Raw genomic sequence first — 20,465 nt, forward strand, 5'->3', positions numbered from 1 at the left:
CCGGGACTCATCGGGAACTGCTCCGTGCCGGGGCTGCGGGTACCGGCGGGGGGGATGCTCGGAGCCCCGCGGTCCGGGCACCCGGTGCGGGGCGGCCCCGAGGATGCGGGGGGAGCAACGGGGGGGAGGAAAAGAAACCGGTGCCTCCTGCCCGGGGGGGGGGGTGGGGGGGGGTGAGCGTGAGGCTGCGGGCGGCACCGCCACCGGGATCGGCCCCGCAGCGCAGCCCGGGACTGGGCGGAGGCGGGCCCGGGCGGGGCGCAGGAGCCGGCCCGTTCCAAACCCGCCCCCCGCCGCGGGGAGGAGGCGGTGGCCGAGTTTCCCCCCCCGTCGGCCCCCCTCCTCCCGTGCCGTGCCGAGCCGAGCCGTGCTGTGCTCCAGCCGTGCCGTGCCAGAGCCGAGCCGTGCCAGAGCTGAACCGAGCCAGAGCGAGCCGTGCCGGTCTGAACCCAAGCGTGCCGAGCCGTGCCGTGCCGTGCCGTGCCGAGCCTTCTCATGGCGGCCCCCGGTCCCACGCGTGTCCCGGTCCCGGCACGGAGCCGCCGCTGAGAGCTGCGCTCCGGCTCGGCGTCCAGGTAAGCCCCGCGACGGGGACAGAGCACCTGTTCCGAGCCTGGCACGGATCCTGCCCACGGCCGAAGGGGCTCCTCCGGGGACCTCAGGCGAGCCCCAGGACCCTGCGCCACGGAGGTGCTGAGCCCCGGTCCTGGGAACCCCCACCGGACCCCGGTGGGACCGGGCCGGGGGCCACAGCCCCTCGCCCCGGGGGGGAGCAGCCCGAAAAACGGGGCTGGCCCCAGCCACCCACCTCCCGCTCGGTGCCGGGGCGGCCTTCGGGGCTGCTGAGGGAGTTTGCTTCATACTTGGAGACCGTCCCGCTGCGCAGAAACGCAAACACGGCGAGGACGGCTCAGGGTGCAGTTTGTTCACGTGGAGGGGTGGGGTGGGGGGGGGGGGAAATGTGTCCTGTCTAAATATTAGTTTAAGAAACGGAAGGCTCTGTGGCCGGTCTGCCTGCATCTGCAACCCCGTCACCTTCTCCCAGCTCTAGCTGCCAGCGTTCAGCCGCCTCTGAGCTGCGGTTTCTGCATCCAGAGCTTAGCAGGGGCTAGGAGGCGAATTTCACCCCAGCATCGAGGGAGGGAATTTCCCGTTCTTGCTGTGGTCTGTACGAAGGCTTTAAAAAAACAACCTAGACCTCAGATGTCTTTATTGCACATATATGGTAGCTTGTAGCCAGCACTGATTTAAATCCTAGCATTGCTTGGGGAGCCAATCCACAATTCGGCGCTGGGTCGAGGGCATGCTTTATTGCAGTGGGAGGAATGGCTGATGGCTGTCAAAAGTGATGTGTGGGTCCCAGCCACGCACTGAAGTCCTGGTTCTGAAGCCAGGATCACCTGTGGATCCCAAATTCAGACTCCCACATTCGTGTGTGCTCCTGGCTTTAAGAGTAGGAGCGGCTGAGATGCTGCAAGATGCAGAGCAGAGCAACCAGGTGGAGAAGCCGGGGGGGGTGGGGGGTCTGCACAAGATTTTAGGAGGCTTGAGCACTTGCCTTTTATTTTTTTTTTGTTTTTTTAAGCTGCCGCTTGTAACTGGGCCTCAGGTTCTGCCCCAGAGCGTCCTGCTGCAGCACTGTCCCCAGCTGTGAAGCAGAGCTGGCGATGCTGTGCGGGAGCCTTGCTCTGGGATGTGGCGGTTCCTGGCGCGAGCGTCCTTGGGGGCATCACCGGACACCTACCCGCTAGCCAGGGTGGGCTGCAGGCCGTCCTATGCCTCCACCAGCAGGTCCAGTGCTGGGCTGTGGGGAAAAGAGACTTTTTTTGTTTCTACATCTCATGTTTTTTTAATAGCACTGGATCTTGCAGTGCTAGCTCAGTCCTGGTCCAGCTCCTGCCTTGCCTGCAGGGAGGAGCAAAGGAGGTGCAGTGTACCCCTGGGGGACACTGTGCCGTATCCCCCTAGCTGTGCAGTGAGCCACAGCTGCAGCCGCTTGGAGCAGGATTTGTCATGCAGAGGAGGCACTCGCTGTGCTGGGGCCGGGCTCCTCTTGGGCTGTGGGGCTGCAGAATTTGGTAGGGTGAGGAGAGAACCCAGCACCCTTGTGGCATCCAGCCCCTGAGCCGTAAGCCAGAGGACCTGGCCCAGCTTTGCTGCGACACAGCCGGGGACAGGCAGGCTGGCGCTGCTCCAGCATCCCGGCTGCGGTACCTGGGATGTGGGCACCCCTGGGTGCTCAGCGGTGCTGGGCGCGGAGCAGGGCTGGCAGCAGCTGCACTGGGTGCCCTCCCACGGTGCAGACGTGAATCACAGCTCAGTGCTCTCCCTGCTTGCCTGGTAAAACCCCGCTCCCAGGGCTGTGCTGTGCTGCTACAACTCTGTCAGGCTTGGTTCTCCGGAGTGTGCTTTTAAGGTTGACTTCCAGCCCTGGGGAGGCTGCGAGGGAGGATCTAAGATTTGCAATATCCACTTTCTGAGGCCAATGTACCTTGTATGTAGCCTGAAGTGAAGCCCAGCTGGTAGTGTGGCCAGAGTAGGCATCACCTTGACTGTCCCCAGCGCCACATGCCATGCACATGCCTGGCGTGGTGGCATTAAGCACATGAGGCAGGCAGCTTCCTATCCAGGAGGTCCCCATCCTGTGACGTGCCCATGCAGGGGTGGGTTTGGGGTCACGAAGACCTGGCAGCTGCCTGGTGATGCCAGCCTCCCCCTCCAGAGCAGCCTGTGGTACCCAGTGGGGCCAAATCTTGACTGAGTGGGAGATGCCGGGAGGGGGAAGGACGGGCCAGGCACGCAGTGCCCGTTGCGGGAGGTGCAGTCGGGCAGCTCAGGACTGGTGTGTTTTACCACTGTGTTTTTTCCCCTGGTGCCGCAGGCATTTTCATTGCTGGTCTAAGCTAAAGCACATGTGCACAGTCCTGCTGGCAGGAACCGACCCTTTGCAAAGCCCAACAGGGGCAGCAGCACATGGTCCTGCTCTGGCAGCTCTCAGGGCCCAGCTTGCTTGGGCTGGTGGCAAGGATCTCTCCCCGCACCCCCCACCCCCCCAGCCATGCCCGGGGTCCCTCAGCACCCCCAAAAGTTGCTGCAGCGATGCAGGCCCGGGGTCTGGGCAAGGGGTCTACTCCAGCCCCACTGTTCGCTGGTCAGACCGGAGGAATCCCCCCCACCTCAGCTTTTTCTGTGATTTGGCCAGTTTGGAATGGTCTTTTCCCACTGAGCCTGGAGGAGGGGAAGAGAAAACCCAAACTTGCTCCTGCTGGTTGTGCTGGGACGCTCTTGTAGGAAGGAGCATCCCCAGCACGGGGAACGAGCCAGCCCCTCCACCACTGCCTGGGGAAGGGAAATGCCACAAGCAGTTTCACTCCCCTTGCTTCTTTGTCACGAAACCCGAAACAGGCTCACTTTGTAACTTAGCATCCAAAGAGCTAAATTGAAACAATCATTTGCCACCGCGTTGTTCTCAAATGATGACAAAAAGCATTTCCTTCTGCAGCTGTTCAAAGGCCACGTTGCCAGCATGTCCGTCCCCTAATAAGAAATGTCAGTCACATCCCTGCTGGTTTTTGTGAAACGTTTTGATTTGGATGGAACCACATTTTTCCAGCAGAATAGGTTTCCTTTGAACATTATCCAGGCCGAGTGTGCAGGCACCAGGCTGCGGGGAGGTGGCAGCGCAGCCCTGCCTGGCCTCACTGGGGACGCAGTGCTGCCAGGGGCCGTATCCTGGCACAGCCCCGGTGCAGCAGCAGCAGCCTAGGGCAGCAGCTGCGTTTCGCTCTGTTTCAGCAGCTCTTTGTGGCACCAGGACCTGGCTGCACAGTGCTCGGATCGCAACCGTGAGCTCTCCTGGGAGATGCCTGGTGCTGAGCAAGGACATTGCCCACAAGTGCAGTTTGCCATAACAGGACTCCGGGCTCCAGAGAGCCCTCGAGTTCACCTTAGTGGGGTTTTCAGGCAGCGTTGGAGGGCTGAGGAGGTCTGCAAGCCCATCCCATGTCCTTCTCAAGGAAGAAAATGTGTCCCGGAAGGAACTGAGCAAAGCCAATTCTCAAAGCCTATTTAAAGCAAGCAAACAGTCCATGGGATTTTGGGGATGGGCTGAGCAAGCAGCCAGCCCCAGAGCTTCCAGGGCTGAGGAGGGCTGACAGCCCAGCGCCCCTGCTCACTCCAGGCCCTGGCAGTTCAGTTTGGGCACCAGTAAACGCACGTTGGTTGTGTCCTGGGGCCGAGAGCCACTCCTGCCGATCTCTGGGGCTTGCTCACAGCAGCAGAGCTGTCTGCAAAAGCACCGAGTGCTCAAATCAGTGACCTGGCAACAGCTTCTGCATGGCTTTTGGTGGCTTCTTTGCTTTTAATGATGTTGTTGTTGGCTGTGGCCAGACGGGGCTGGCGGGGAGCACGTGGTGTATTTATTGCTGGCGGTTGTTGCTCCCTGAACCTCCCCTGTAAAGCACCCGGGCTGTTGGACTTGGTGAAGGTGGGTGGTGGTCGAGCGGCTGCGCTGTTCCTGGCACCCAGGGGTGGGGCAGAGCCCCAGTCCTGCCCTTCAGCCCTCCTGGCCCCAGCAGGAGCATCTGTCTGAGCCCCCACATCCCCACAACCCCATCCCAGTGGCACCATGGTCCCCGAGTGGTGGCAGCATTGTGAGGAGCAGCCAGGGGATGCTCCCAGCAAGGCACCATGGGGACATTTCGTGTTTCCCTGGGGCTTTCCCTCTCTGCTGCCCTCTCCAGGGTGAACAAAGAGGCAAATGGCATGCCCCCATGCAAGGCAGGGGACCAGTGCTGGTGCCACGGAGACAAACCGCAGCACCCTTAGTCCTCTGATCAGGCGCTCTGTCCCGCCCAGGGCCACCAGCCCCTGTCCCTGAGGAAAGGCTCACTTCCGATTTAATAGGGCAGCTGCTGTCTTCGTTAAGTGGTGCTGGCTTATTAAGAGTGCATTTTTGAGGCTTAGCAGCTCCACAGAGCCATCTGGGAGGGACGGTGCCAGCAGCGGAGCCGCCGCATGTGGCTGAAGGAGGCAAGAGTCCGCCGCCAGCTCTGCTGAGCCACACTGGATGCAAGTGCCACGGTCCCAAGCCCCAGCAGGGGATGATGCTCCTGTTCAGTGCCCACCCACATCTGGGGAGGCAGCCTGGGGGGGCTGCAAGGAGCCAGTCAGGATCTGGGTGGCATGAGCCTGCTGAGCAAGGAGCCAGCGTTATGGGGCAGTGGCGGCCGGGACCCCATGGGATGCTGGCAGTGCCATGCCCCTGGAAGAGCATCACTCGGGGTGCGAGCTCCCCAGCCTGGGGCTTGCAGGGGATGGGGTCTGGCTCCCACCCTTCTCCAGGAATGGATCAGGGACAGATGATCTTGTCCACGGGGCTGGCGGCTTGGCCGTGCCTGCCAGCTCTGCTCCCGCAGGCAGCGCAAAGGAGATGTGCAGCAATCCCTCTTCCTGCTGGGGCTCTTCCTCCAACCGCCATGCCGTTATCTTCCAGCAGCGCTTTCTTTAATTTCCTATTGCCACGGGCAGTGCCGGCAGCCCCGCCGCGACATCTGCCCCTTTGCAACGTCCCGCACGGTGAGGGCTGGAGCAGGGCTGCCCAGGCCGCAGATAGGTACGGGGAAGGTGAGGGGGGTCTGGAGGTTGGCATGGGCCACAGCCAGGGAAATTGGGGTTGTGCTCAGCGTTGCAAGGCAGGTGGGAGGTCGAGGGGGGGGGACAAGCTGTTGGGGAAGGACTGATGGCCATTGCCCTCCTTGTCCTGCTGAGGCCATGCTCCTGCCTCTGCTGGTACCGATCCCGAGCAGCAGGAGACACAGCCAGGCAGGACAGACTGGAGTGTCACCATCCTGGGACCTCCGGGGCTTGGTGGCGGGGCTCAGAGAGTGAAGCACTGCGCTTCTGGAATCTGCGTGGCTCCTCCTAGCCCACACGGGAAGCCCTGGACCAGGAGGACGTCGGGCAGGTCGCGGGGATGCGGCTGACTGCTGCAGGCGGCACTGCCGTGGTGTGGTGCGGCCGCATCGGCGTCTGAGCATGCAAAGGTCCAGGCGGCTGTGACGTGCTGCGCCGCGCAGCCCCACCGCTATTTACCCTGCTCCTGTCGTCTGCAGCCCTCTTCATCCCAGCATCTCCCGACTTTGAACCTCCTCCAAACCAACCTTTCGGGGTTGCCGAAATTTCCGTTCCCAGCGTGCCGCTGTTGCCGTCTCGGGAGGAATTCCTCATTTGTTAGCTCTGGAGCAGCGCTAAGTGCTTCAATATGTCGGCAGCTGCTGCTGGAGTCGGACAGTAAATGCTAATGTGATATTAGGCTATGCACCGTCCAAAACCCACTGGAAGGGTTTAGTGCAAATTGGATTTACAAACCTCTATCGGGTCTCCCTGCCCTCAGCAAAGCATTGTAATCCCTGGTGGGCACCTTGACAAGCCTGATCCTTCTGGGCAGAAACAACAGATATCAGGAAAAGGGCAGCGGAGACGGAGGGATTCCCCAGTGCCAGGCTTGAAGTGGCATCACGAGTGCCTGCGGTCTTGCTTTCGCCACCCTGTTTGTCAAGGTGGTGGGAAATAATACGTGGTGTCCCTCAAGGGCCGTCATGCTCCAAGGGCATTTTTGCAGTGGGGAAACTGAGGCATGGTGCAGCAAGGCCACCCGCCATGTACCATGACGCTGGCTGGGGCTGCAAAGAAGGAAAACTCTGCCAAGTGGAGAAGACAAGAGCGGCCACAGATGACGTTCCCCTGGCATCCCACTGCCCCTGTGCTGCTGTGCCCGCCTGGTCCCACTGTGGCTTCCCCTGGCTGGGGCAGGAGGAGGCTCTGCCCTGTCAGGGGCCAGGCGCCATAGCAGTGTGTAGATACCAGCAGTGTCGAAATTGGCCCAGAGGAGAGCACATCTGGGGCCCGGGCTCAGTCCCTCTGCCAAAATTTAAGCTTTTAACCCTATTTCCTGAGGCACTGGGATTGTTCAAACAAGCCACAGTAATTAGTTTCCTTCAAAAAACCACCCCTTTCTGGCATCACATGGTTATTTAGTGTCAGAGGGTGGCTCGTCACTCCAAAAAAACTGTCATTTGGATCAGGTTTTCGCAGGAGTGGGACATTTGGGGCTGCAGAAGTTCTGCTGGGCAATGCAGGAGGCTGTGGTGGGTGCTCAGACCGGGCTCGTGGCAGCGCTGTTTGCCAGCACCCTTGAGTGCCTGTGCACTCTTGCTGGTGTTTTTTTGGCTCGAGTTATCACTGATTTCCTGCAGGGCTACAGGAACCATCCTGGGTTTGCTGCAGGGAAAGATTCTGGGGAGAATTCTCCTGAGATTGACAGGAAGGATTTCACACCGTATTTTTTATTTTCTCCGCCCACTAGCAAACAGTCATTTCTGTGTTGTTGTTGATTTTGTTTGTTTGTTATCTCAGCATTTTGTTTTGCAGTCTCTGTTTATTCCCACCTTTCTCCCTGCCAGAGGAGCGATTTCACGTTGTCACAAGCTCCCTGCTCTGGCTGACACTGAGCGATACAATCAGGAAGCATTTTCCTGTAATTTTATCTCTAATTACCCATCTCTTATCACAAAGGGCGGTTTCTGCTGCTGCTTGGAACTGACTGACTCAGCTTATAAAGGTTATAAAAGGCTTTAAAGGAGTCACCCCCTTGGCAGAGGTGCCAAGCGATGGGGACATCAGCAGGGACATTGCCAGGTGGTGGGGATGATGGCAGCTGAGGTTTGCTCCGTCCCCATCAGTGCCGCAGGCTCCTGGGCTGAGGCCAAGAGAATGGGGCTGTGGTGGGGCCGTGGCGTGTCCTGTGGCTGCCAGCTCCATGGCTGGGTGACATGGCACCCTGGGTGGGGAGGTGGCAGCAAGGTGGCTGCTTTTAAGCTGCTTTCGCTTCCTGAAGTCCGAAGCGAGGGAAGCAGTGGCAGTATGGATGGGGACCAGAGCGTGGCCGCTCAGTCTGGTGGCAGCAACCTGGGGGCAGCTCAGTGGGACCGGGAAGCTGTGCCCCAGCCTGGCTGCTTGCTCTGAGACCCCACACCCACAGTCAAGCCTTGGCATCCCTCCACTGCAATGGCTTGGTGCGCAGTGTGGATGCTGCTGCTCCATCCCTCTGCCCTCGGCTGCATCACACGGGCTTGGCAAGGCCTTTTATTAATTTAATTTTAACCATGGTGGCTTTGTGGGGTTTGTTTTGTTTCATTTGGTTTTGGGATTTAAATTTTTTAATTTTTTTTGCCATCTGTTTAAAGGGACGTAAACCAATCCTGTCCTGATTCAGGCTGAATGTAGATGTCATGTCAGTGTGGGAGCAACGCAGCTTGCTGCGGCTTTGCATGCTTGGCCGCTGGCCTCTGCACCGCCAGCAGTGCCTGGCCCCTTCTGGCCTCCTCCTAGCCCCTATGGCTTCTGCGGAGACTGTGGCGGGGCAGGGCTTCTGCGGGCGCCCAGAGCAGCAAGGGGACAAGGGGCTGGCTTCCCTGCGGTCGGCCCTTTGGGAGGTGAAGGAGGGAAAGTTGAGCTGCAGGGAGAGCTCTGGAGCTCCTCGTGCCAGGCCGGTTTTCACTTAGGCAAAAGCAGAACCATGTGGAGTGCGGGCTCTGGTTTTAGTTAGAGCCTGTGGGGAGAGCTGGGGAGGGAGTGAGCAGCTGGAGACCGGCGGCCGCTGTGTGGTTGGAGATACTCCCTGGGCACTGCTGATTTTTGCCTTTGAAGTGCTGAGCAGCCCAAGAGCCCTCACCCCGCCTGGGTGCCTGAAATTCGCGTGTGGTTCTTGTAGGGTGCCCCGTGTCCCTGGCTGCTCTCTGCGAGGGGTCACCAGCATGGGGACGGTGGCGCTCATCCTGTGTCCCCAGAGCAACCCTCGGAACAGAGCTGGAGATGGGGATATCTTCTGTCTTCCTCTCCTTACTGCCTATGATTACTGTCAAAAGAGCAGGAAAATTCAACAGTTAAGCTCAGGTCAGGGCTTGGGGCATTTTTCCTTTTGATGCTCCCCATTTTTCCACCAGTTTTGCCATTTTGGGGCTGTTCTGACCCTGCAACATTGGCGGTCTCACTGCAGCCTTTCTCAGCACAGCATCCACCCTGCTGCTTTCAGATGCACCGATGCCATTTGGGGGCTGTATTTCCAAAGAGCAGGTCAGGAACTTAGGAAACATTTGAGGAAAAGTCTGTCTGGACACCATGGTGTCCCCATCCCCACCATCAGTATTTTGGCCTCTGGGAGCTGCTCACTCTAGAGGCTTCTCCAGTGCCATCCTTGGTGTGGGGCCACGCTGGGAACCCAGGGCTGCAGGATCCACGAGCGCCGCAGCCCCGGAGCTGCTCTGCTGCAGCATGGAGTCGGGATGGAAATTGTTTAATTCCTGCAGAGTGAGTCATGAGGAGCCAGGATTTCAAAGCAGCTTGGCTCCCATTTAAGGCACTAAAATAAACAGTGTGGCAGGTGGAAACTCTCTCTGATGTCCCGTCAAGGCCTTGATCTTTCCAAGTGTTTCATTTGCCAAAAACCTCGGCCACTCTATGGTCTCATCCATTCTCATGGCGTGGCCGAGTCTGAGCGCTTGAAAATAATGAATCAATGCCCAGAAGCATGAATCGACTGAAAATTTATGACATACTTACAATATAATGTCTTTTGGGTGCTCTGGCTTCTGGGCTTTGAAGCCCAAGGACCGAAAGTTTGCACATCTCCTCTTCCCCCTCCCTCCGCCCAGGAAGGAGGATTTAGGGTAAAAGAATGAACCCTGGCTTCTGCCCCTCACCTTGCACCATTGGGAGCTGAGGATTTGAGGAGCTGGCAGACACCTGAAGCACATTGTGAGAGTCTGCTTGAAAACTGGATGTGGTTAGGAAAACAAGAGCTCTGAGAAAACCTGAGAGCATGAGAAGCAGGCAGAGCCCAAGCAGCCCAAAATACGTTTGGGTTCTGTGCCGTCTGTGGAACGGGAGCGCTGCTTTCCCGTTTCTCAGGGAAAGGCAGCAGAAACACGAGTGCTTGGAAGCTGGAGTGAAGAAAACTCCGACTGGAAATCAGGCTCTGCTGATCCTGTGTTTTACTGAGCAGTGGGGGCAACGAAGCACTGCAGAGGGGGTCTGTAGGGCTGAGGGGTGGACTTGCTCCTTCGGGTGGAAATCGGAAGCCCTGCTAGGAGCAAGGCAGAGGTGCAGAGAGCTTGCCCCATGGCTCGGCCGCAGCAGAGGGGAGCCAAGATCACCATCTGCTTCTCTCCAGTCTCGGCAAGTGATGAGCCTTGGCCGTGCTGCTGTCTGTTGTTTTTTGTGAAATTTCCAGTTTGTCAGGACATGGATCCTCATCTCTTCCACCTGTGGAGCATCTGTGGAGGAGGCTGGTGGAGCATGGGCTTGGTTTTGGTGCTTGGCTCCTGCAAAGTGGGGCTGATGGAAGGGTTTTCTCCTTCAGGATTGAGTTTCCTGCTTGGCAGCAGGCACAGCGTGGCTGGATTTGTACGGTCAAATTGATGGATTATCAGGAGGATGCAGGAGAATACGGCACTTTTGGGCTGTTCTCCAGAAAACGGGAGAGAAAAGGCCTTTGGCCTTTCATCAAGCCCAGGAGCATAATGGGGCTGTAACGTAGCTGCGAGTGCCCAAACCCTGCAAGGACTCAGCCCCAAAACCTCTTTGCAGCAAGCCAAGGGCATGGGTCCCCACCCATTGCTGCAGCATGGCCGTATGGCAGGGCTGATGTAAACGCGCAGGAACAGCCTGCAGTGGCAACAGCCCGTGAAACCATTGCTGCCTGATGGGGTTTGGATCCCAGAGAGCTGCAGCAAGAGTGGAGCGGGGTGCCCGGGGCATGCTCGGTTTGCCTGGGGACAGGAGGGCATTTGGTGCGGCTGCACAAGCACCGGGCACCCTCGGTCAAGGCTGTGTCCCTGAGCCGTCCTAGCTCCACACCCTCATTTCTACAAAATGGCTTTGAGCCAGTGGGACAAGCTGCAAGCATGGAGCCCAGTGGTGGTTCTGTATGTCTGGGGCACGGCGTGTGGCAGAGCCTGACCCCGGAGACTTGTGACAGTCACCCTGCCCTGCTGAGCATGTCGGCCTGGGTCTGGTGATGCTAGGCAGTGCCTGCGCCTTTGCATTGCAGAGAAATGGCAAAGAGACTGGAGCAGCAGCAGCAGCGAGGCCCTGCTGGGACTGCAAGGTCTGGGCTGGGAAGACCCTGATGTTTCCTTGCTGGCTGTGCCAGTGGGACCAAACTTTGGGCACCACAAATGCTCATCCCAGCAGATCCAGTCCTTGGGGTGCCCCAACTTCTTTTGCAGGAGGGAGGAAAAGGGAGAAGGCTATGGGGATGGGGACAGGGAAGGGGCTGCACCTGGTGGGCTTTCCCTGATGTCTGAGCAGGGCCCAGCAGAGCAGTGCCACCCGTGGAAGCAGCTGGGGGCCGGTGCCTGTTGGTGTGGGGCTGTCCAGTCACAGCTTTGTGTCAGAAGCCCTGAGCACTCACAATTATTTATTGTTGCTGGGATTGGGTTTAGAATAGGTGGAAACCAAAAAGACAGGAGGGCGCAGTTCAAGCATCAGCCTGGGTGAGTCATGGGCTGTGATGCGTGTGCGCGCTTTTCCTTTTCTCCCCCTCGAATTTCAGCTTTCCCCATGGGTTGCCACATGTAGGCTGTGGCTTTTTAGAGCAAGAGAAACTGAAGGCAGAGACTGGAATATATATATATATATTTTATTATTGTTTTGCACACTGGAGCCAGGGTTCTGGTCTTTTGAAAGGTCACCAGCAAGCGGGTGGGGGACACAATTTCTGGCTGCCGAAATAGGAGGCTGTTTTATGGGATGTGCGGCAAGGCTGAAACCGCCCTGCTAAAATGTTATGGGCTCAAAATGAGCCAGAGGCCCTTCCCTGCAGCCGGCTGGCCATGTGGTGCTGCCCCTGCCCCTGCCTCTGCCCCTGCCCATGGCCTCTCCTGCCTGGCTCGGACCCTGTACTACCGCTGTCAGAGTGGCACCACGGGCCATGTCCCTTCCCCGCATCCAAAGCTGCCGCTGCATGTTTCCCTTGAGGCAGCTGTTTCTTCCTAAGGCTTTTATTCCCCTTCATTTTGCATGCTGTTGGAGAGTGAACTGCAATTTTCTCAGCCCTGCGTGCTTTAGCAGCCATGCCATGATGCCTCGCTGGGATCTATTTGACGCCCGTGAGTGTTTTTGGTGCCTGTTCCCCACTCCTGCCAGTTGCTTGAGCTCTTGACTCACAGGCGAAATCTCAGCTTCAAGGCACTTAATCATTGTGATTAATGGTGGGGCAAACACCCAATGGCCACAATCATCCTCCCTGTGGCAGCTTTGCTGGGGCTCATGGGGCCAGCACCGTCCACCCTGTGTGTGCCCACCCCATGAGCCAGCTGCGAGCACTTGCCCCGACTCGTGAAGCCACAGCACGAGTTTTGCAGCGGGTGCTTATCGGCTCGGTGTCTCAGCCAGCACTGCCTCCTGGTACCACGGCAGGATTTCATGCTCTTACCTCCTTATATGGCTAAACTATTCTTTTTCTATCTTGGCATTGTTTATAGCCCAGTTGAAAATATTTAGACTCTGGCTGGGTTATACAATTATCTTGTAACCTACAGGGCATGTAATTACTATTAGTTAACATGTAATTATCTGCATCCTGTAAAATAAAGTGTTGCTGGCAATGGGACAGCATTCTCATTGTTTTCCACAATAATGGTAAAAGTGAATCTGTCAAATTCCATTTTAAAATAAACATTTTCCCCCAGTAAATTCTATTTGGCAAATATTGCTAAACTGGGCAGTGGGTATTTTTTTTTTTCCCCTTCTCTTCTTCCCCCTCCCATCCCCTCCCCCCTGTGGAAAATTTATTTAAAAAGGAGAAATGTTTGGAGTTTGCGAGGAGCTGAAATGAGAAAAAGGGGCTGGGAGGCGACTGCGAGTCAGTGCCGCTTTCCGACGGCTGGCATTGATGGGGATTTAATGGCTGACAGCTCGCCAGCAGGCATTCGGACCCGACCTCCCACGGCCCAGCAGGGTTGCGCTGGCGCCTCTCAAATCCTACCACGTCCAACCTGCTTTGGATGGACAAAATCCAGCGGTGTCAGGTAAGGGCATCCGCTGCCTCGTCCCAGCCGCCTGCAAGGTTTGTCTCCCGCGCTGCAGCCCCGAATTTTGGCCTGCCTGTGGTCCCTGCGTGCTGGTGCTGCTCCTGCCCACTGCGTTGCTGGATGCCGGGATGCACCAGGGCTGTTCTTGAGGTTTTTGTGATTTTTCGCTAGTTTTGACAGAGCGGGGGCAGCTGTGTTGGTCCACTGGCGGGGCAGGGATTTGTGCAGAGGTCAGGCAGCATAACCCTGAACCCCAGTGGGGTCTGGGCTCTGGGTGAGCCGGTGGCTGGCGGGGGCAGAGCAGGCTGTAGCGGGGCTCAGTGCAGGGTGAGGACGATGGAGCGGGGGTGGGACGTGGCTTTGTCCGTCCTTTACTCGCAGCCACCCGTTGGGGTATCGGCCCCAGCACGACATGGAGATCCAGGCACCAGAAAGGAGGCTTAAATGCATCTGATGAGGCTGCCTGCTGTAAGGGATGCATGGGACGAGGACATCTCCTTGTCCCCGCTGTCACCAACTGGGACACACCAGCCAAGAGCCACCTTTGCCTTTTCCCTGCGCAGCACAGCCTGGGGCTTCAGCACATCTCTGTGCCTCAGTTTCCCCACCGCAAAGCTGGACCAGTCTCGGGGGTGGAGGGGATGGGCTGGAGACACGGGGCTGGGGGTGAGAGAGGGGGCCACGGGCGAAGGCCGTATAATAAGGATATTTGTTTTGCCTGTTTTGCAGAGTTTCAATGTTCTGACTTGCTCTAAGATGAAGGTATGGAAGTTTGCAGCCATTGCATCGATGCTCCTCAGTTCCATGTTATCCATTTTAGTTTGTAGAGACATGTTCAACGGAAGCCGGACATACAGCCCCTTGCCTTCCTCGCTGTCCTCACGGGCATCCTCCTCTTCACTGCCGGCGGCTCCGCGGAGACCCCCCCGGGCCCTGCCACGCCACAGCTCGCTGCTCGCCCAGTGTAAGCTGCTGCGCCCGCGCCCCGGCTGCTCAACACCAGCGGAGGCTGTTTTCAGCTCGCCTGAGGCTGAGCCCATAGACACCACCGTGCCCTCAGGTGTTCACCCAGGCGTGCTCACCCTGCTGCCTCCCTTCCCTCTCTTGCTCCTGCATCTGCGGGTTACAAGCGTTTAGCAAGGAGCCGGGTCAGGAGGCACTGGTCCCTAGAAAACCATGCATGGAAAACGCAGCCTCAGGGCAACAAAGCTTTGTGCAAGCACATCAGCTCTTCATGCAGGGAAACCAAATGCAAACAGCTCATTTTAATGCAAAGAAGCTGCTTTTTTTTTTCTTTTTTTTTTTTTTCACCAAATGGCTTTTTTTCTTTTTTTTCCTTTTAATTTCCATGCTGTTTTTAAAAATGTGAAATGTCAAATGGGAGCTCAAAGCAAGGGGGAACAGCTCCATCCTGCTGCGAGGCAGCGACTTCCCCCAAAGCTGCGCTCGTCCCTTTGCACTTGCTGGAAATCCCAGGCATGTTTGCTTTTATTCCAAACGAGAAGAACAACTTTTTGGTTTGAAATTTTGAAATTGATGACAAGCTGTCAAATTATGCTTTTCTCCTCGTTTCCATGCTTCTCCTGGCACTGAGTTGGACCAAGCCTAGCCTCAGAGTTAGGATAAAGGGACAAAGATGTTGCCAGCAGTGTCGGACACTGTCTGCTTGTTGGCCATGGCCATGGTTGTGTGCACAGGGATTTGTTGGGCAGCCCTTTCGCTGAGGCAACAGGGAATCATCACAAATATTCAATTTGTCGGTGTTTCTCACCACCCCATCGTGGCTTTTCTGCAGCATCACCTCGTGGTGGGGACCAGGCAGTTCACCCATGTTTTTGCACATCTGCAAGTTGGGGTGATGCCACCGAGGACCATCGCTGGCACCGTTAATTCCCCTGTGCTGCTTGGTGCAGGCGCAGGGTCCTCCCGTGTCCACCTGCAGGTGCCAGCACCCGCCTGTGCCCCCATTGCTGCTCACGCCCTGGTGTCATGCTCCTGCTGGAGCAGCTCTGCTGCCTGATCCCTAGCCACAGCAGTGCTGCCACTTGCCATCTGGAAAGGACGAGCACAACAGATAGTAGTACTGCTTTCTGTCCCCCAAATTTCACTTTTAAGCATGCGCTTGATGTTGTGCAGGGAAAGAGGCTGTTTGGGACAGCTCTGGGCAGGGGAAAAAGCAGACAATAGAAAGAAAGGGGAGGGAGTTGCGTGTGTTTTTTTTGTGGGTCCTGACTTTTTGCAGGCAGTGGCGGTGGCAGCAGCACAACAAGGAACCTCCACGGGGTCTCAGCCCCGTGCATGCAGGGTGCGACCTGGCCGGGGCACTGAGTGGCCCCGCAGTGGCTACTGGCCCTGTGTCTTCCCTGTCCTCATGGCCAAGGGCTGGTTCAAGCAGCCACTGTGGTTTAGCAACATGTTGTCGAGCTCAATTTTGCAATTTTCTGGGAAACCTTGCATGGAGGGAGCAGGGAGCCAGCACTGGGGTACATCCACAGCTCCGGGGGACACCCACCAGGGGGGACACCTGCTAACGGCCGCCCCTTTTCTTGCAGACAGCAGCTTGTTCGAGAGCTACACGGAGGGGGAGATCCGGCAGCTCATCTCGGCACTGGTGGAGCGCTACAGCCAGGCCATGAACTCAGGCGGCCATGAGCTGCCACTCTTCCCCAAGGCGGGCAACCGCATGAAGCGCGCACGAGCTCGCCACAAACCCTGCGCCCTGAAGGAGTTGGAGGTAAGCGTCAGCGAGCTGGGCCTGGGCTATGAGTCAGATGAGACGGTGCTGTTCCGCTACTGCAGCGGCACCTGTGATGCAGCCGTCAGGAACTACGACCTCTCGCTGAAGAGTGTACGCAGCAAGAGGAGGATCAGGAAGGAGAAGGTCCGGGCTCGGCCCTGCTGCCGGCCACTTTCCTATGACGACGACGTCTCCTTCTTGGATGCCTACAACCGTTACTACACCGTCAACGAGCTCTCGGCCAAGGAGTGTGGCTGTGTGTGAAGGGCCGGGGCGGCCAGGCGGAGGCGATGCCCCAGAACCACCGGCAGCGAGGCCAAGGGGCCACGGTCTGTGGTGAGGATGGGGACGGGCCCTGCACCGCTGCCTGCCCCAGGGATTCTTCCCATTTGGGGCAGTGGCGGCTGTGGGAGGAGAAGAGACTGCGATGCTCGTTTATTCCCAAGCGCTGCTTCCTGGCTCACGTACACGTGTGATGTGACTGTACAGGACTGTAGAGGAAGCTGTAAGTGCCGTCGGAGGCTGCAGTCATTGAGGGGTGGTCTAGGGGTGCCAGTGGGTGTGCAACACATGCGCAGGGTGTGCTGTGCACGCAGGGCACTTCGCAAGCTTGGGGTGCGTGCACATGGGGTGTGTTGAACACAGCGTGTCACACGTACGGGACAGATCACCAGCTGAAGGGGGGGGGTGCAAAGCAGGTGTGAACTGCACGGAGGTGATGAGTCCAGGGTGCGTGGGGCGGTAGGAGCAAGAGGCTGCACTGCAGGGCTGTGCAGGTGGTGCCATGGTGCTGAACAGGATGTGCTACAAGCACAGTGCGTGTTACGGGGGGTGTTACGGGCACAGGGAGTGTTAAACAGCTGCGGGTGCCCTCAGGCGGGGGCTGAGCCCCACGGGCTGAAGCTGCCCTGTGTGTGGGGTTCCCTGGTTTCACTGCAGCCACGCTGGGGTCCCTACGCTGCACAGGGGTGGTCCCATGCCCCCAGATTCCCCGGTGTGGAGCGGAGCTGCATGGACACTGGTTTGTGCTATGGGGAAAGGGTCTGGCTCCGCTCCCTGTGCCCGCTTGTGCCCTCTTTGTGATCACCTCACACTCCGCAGCCTGGGCTTGTCTTTTTAAAACTCGGGATAATCTGAAGTAACTGGATTAACCTCTCAACCCCTCTGCGGGCAGTGGGGCTGGAGATGTACCACCACCAGGGAGGGGACAAAGCACCACGAGACCACTGGCAAAGCTGGGTTGGCAGCGTGGCTGGGAGCACCCATGGTTTGGGATCCCCCGAAAGCCAGACTGGCCCTGCCAGATGCGGCACGGGTGTAATTCCCATCGCCTTGCAGGGCGGTGGGGCTCGAATTGTGCGCGGGAGAAGGCTCAGGCCTGGGCTTTGGCTACGGTTCGCATTTACAGCAGTGTCACTTTTGTTTACTCTGCGGAGAAATAAATGAGACCGCAGACTTTTGCATTCTCTGGGCAGGCTAAATTTGTTGCCTGGGATTGATGGGTTTTCTCCCCTTGGCCTTCTTCCCAGAAAAAGCAAATCATAAACAGAAGGAGAATATTGGTGTCATGTCCTGGGCATTAACCACCGCGAGTGAAAACGCTCTGCTCACAGCCCCGATGGCAGTGGTGGCCCCGCTCCTGGCCCAGCTGTGTGATGGAGCGGGGAGCAGTTGTGCTGCTCCAGGGGCTATGTGGGATTTTGGGGTGCAGACCTGGGACGCAGCAGCCCCTGGCTCCCCCCCGACAAGGCAGGCAGTGGGAGGCTGGGGGGGCGGCAGCAGCCTGACCCCTGCATGGGGCCGGGCTGGCTTTGTGCTTTCCATCCAGCGGCCGCTCTTGGCTGAGTGGAGCCAGGATGTAGCGACGCAATGTAAACACCATCCTTCAGCAGGGCTGGCCGTGCACCCAGCGTCCCCGTGAAAGCAGCCTGCATTCTGTAACACTGAGTTTTCCCCCTCACCACTGGGAAAAGGAGACGGTGCCGTGGGCATGGGGTGTGAAGCCTGTCTGTGGGGCACTGGCACGGGTGGATGCACCCTGGGACACAAATGCTGCTGAGATGGCAAAAGCTGTGTGACATTGCAGGTGCGCGGAGCTGGCTGCTCGCAAAACGCTTTTGCAAAGTGCTGCAGCAACGTGAGGGCTGCATGGGAGGGGAATGAGAAAGATGCCCCCCAAAATAAGCAGCCAGGGGCTGTGCAGTAGGAGTAGAATGGAGGCAGCAGAGGGGCACTATCAGTGTGGTTGCTCATGGCAGATAAGCGGCTCACTCCTGACTAAAAAAAAATAAAATACACCCAAATCTAATAATAATAACGGCACTCTCAAGGGCTTGGGTGCTTTCCAGTTCTTACTACTATAAAACTAAAATTAGTTTTGTTGCAGAAGCCTCCAGTTAAAAAAAAAAAAAAAGCAGGAACTCGAGCGCTAAAGGAAGGGAAGGTGCTGCAGCAGCAGTGCAGCACCGGGCCCATGTAAGGAGGGTTTGCAGCTGGACTCCCTGCAGCTGCCCCTGCCTGCATTATCCTGAGCCCAGGGAGGTGCTTGTGGGATTTCATAGCTGCTGCATTGCCCAAGTGTCTGTTTACAGCCTGTTTGTGGAAAGTTTTGAGAAATATCAGAGGGTTTTAGGGTGCTGCGATGTGCAAGAGCTCAGCAGTGCCTGCTGAGAGCAGACCTGGCATGAGGTATGAGGCCAAAGGTCCCATCCTCCTGCTCGCCCCTGGCTGGGAGCAGTGGGGAGGTGAGGGGGCTCGGGCACCCCAGCCCCTCCAGCTGCAAAACCCTCCCTGGCGCACCCATGCATGGCACATGTCCAGCTTGCAACCCCAAAAGTTCGGACCCATGAGGGAAAACCCAATGCACTGCGTGCATGCTGCAAATCAATGCAAAAAGCTGTGCTGAATCTTTATCTCCCACCCCCCCCCACCCCCCCCGGCCTTGTCTTTTTCACCCCATCGGCATCCCGCCTGCGCAGAGGAGCAGGGGAAGTGGCTGACATTCACTGCTGACGGCGCAGCGGCTGAGTGCGCTGAGCGCGGGGTTTTTGGAGTGCAGCTGGGCTGCAGCTGGGCTTCACAGCCACACGACTCCTGGAGAAGTACCGGGGCCGAGCGCAACTGTTGCGGCTGTCGCCTGAGGGTGGTTTTGGCTTGCGTGTCGCTGTCGTGCATGTTGCTTGGGGCTGTCCTCTTGGTGACACTGAGTCCCCCTGTGCCGCTGCAGGAGCATCGCCCAGCCCGCATCGTCCTGTGCTGTGCCGCTGCTGCCTGGGCAGGGAAATGTGGTTCCAATAGAAATACTGATATTTCCCTAATGCTTTCCATTTCTACGGCCCTCTCTGCTGTAATAGGAGCTGGAGCTGTCTGTAAGAATGTCTACAATGCAGAAAAGGCAAAAGGATGGAAAATTCCCTCCTCAAAGCTACAGCGAAACCTCATCTGGCTCCCTTCCTTGTCATCCCATGCATTACTTATTGTTAATAATAACAATGGTGTGTCACATCTGTCGGGGGGTGGTTTTAGGATTTTTGTGTGTCTCTTCTTGCAGCTTGCCTATCCGCTGCTGCAGCCTTGCTTCAGCATCACCCACAAGGGCAGGAGGCAAGGGTGTTTCGCAGCGTTTGAAAACTCAGGAGGTTTGGAAACACAACGAGATGTTTAAAACTATTCTGGTGGTTGTGACAGCACAAAATATGAGTGTTATGTTATCCCGGCTCTCCAACAATGAGTTATGGGACGTTTCATTGTGTTTTACTATACACATCTCTATATGAACGCGCCTGTGTTTGTGTAATGCTGGCCGGTGCCGGAGGCACGCGAGGCGCAGCAGCGCTGGCTCTGGCTCGGCTCCGCCTGTCACTTGCATCAGTCGGGATCCCATTTGCTGACAACGGGCTCACTCCCGATTTGGTATCTGTGAGGGGGAAATGGGCCTAACATCATTGTTTCCACTCGATGAAAGCACTGGCAAACGTCGTGTTCCTTATTTAAACAGGTCCAGAAACTTGCTGGGAAGAAATCATTTTTCCCAGTTTATCAAGACAAATTATTTTTCGTTGGTATTCAAAACCTCAGCTGCCTTCTCTCAATAAATAGGGCTACCACATGTTTTTGTTCTTGGTTAAACAAGGCGTAGCCTCAAACTTGAGGCCCAAGAAGAGGAAAAAAAAAGGAAAAAAGGGGAAAAAAAAAAAAGCAGAGGTTTGGCAGCTGCAGGTGGGAGCAGGGTGGGCACGAGTGGAGGCAGCCCTGTCTCCATGACTCTGCTCGGCACTGTCTGCGTAAATCCATTTCCCTTCTGGTATTGTTGGGTCTGACCGACCATCTGCAGAAGTTGATGCAATGCATCTATATTTTAGATACGCTCTATTTATTCAAAGTAACTTATGTTATTTATTTAGATACCATAGTGTGCCATCTACGTAATGCGTTCTTTCTCTCTCTTTTTTTTATTAATATTTTATTTATTGATCCAAATGGTGCCAAGTGCAGTTTACATTTATTACATTTTTACCATTTATTCTAAACAATGGGAAAAAATACAGTATGATTTTTTTTAAACAAACATAAACTCGGGTGTGATACTGTTACATACTCATGGTAAAGTCAAAATAAAAGGAGAATTACATTGA

At 56.9% G+C, this 20,465-nt stretch overlaps 1 protein-coding gene across 7 annotated transcripts; it reads left to right on the forward strand.

The window, feature by feature from the left end:
* Position 1: 1 nt before the first annotated feature.
* On the forward strand, positions 2-20,465 carry NRTN (neurturin). 7 transcript variants are annotated; one of them, XM_048054102.2, is made up of 4 exons: positions 593-12,971; positions 13,030-13,091; positions 13,915-14,058; positions 15,647-20,465. In XM_048054102.2, exons 1-4 carry the CDS (start codon positions 12,895-12,897, stop codon positions 16,093-16,095), a joined length of 732 nt encoding a protein of 243 aa, XP_047910059.1. In that variant the 5' UTR covers positions 593-12,894; the 3' UTR covers positions 16,096-20,465. The 7 variants fall into 7 exon arrangements, with proteins under 7 accessions (XP_066839924.1, XP_047910058.2, XP_066839923.1 ...); XM_048054101.2 differs by lacking the exons at positions 593-12,971; positions 13,030-13,091 and adding an exon at positions 15-575 and having other exon boundaries at positions 13,915-14,154; XM_066983822.1 differs by lacking the exons at positions 593-12,971; positions 13,030-13,091 and adding an exon at positions 120-575.

Source organism: Anser cygnoides, chromosome 27 (assembly GCF_040182565.1).
Source record: "Anser cygnoides isolate HZ-2024a breed goose chromosome 27, Taihu_goose_T2T_genome, whole genome shotgun sequence".
Lineage (NCBI taxonomy): Eukaryota > Metazoa > Chordata > Aves > Anseriformes > Anatidae > Anser > Anser cygnoides.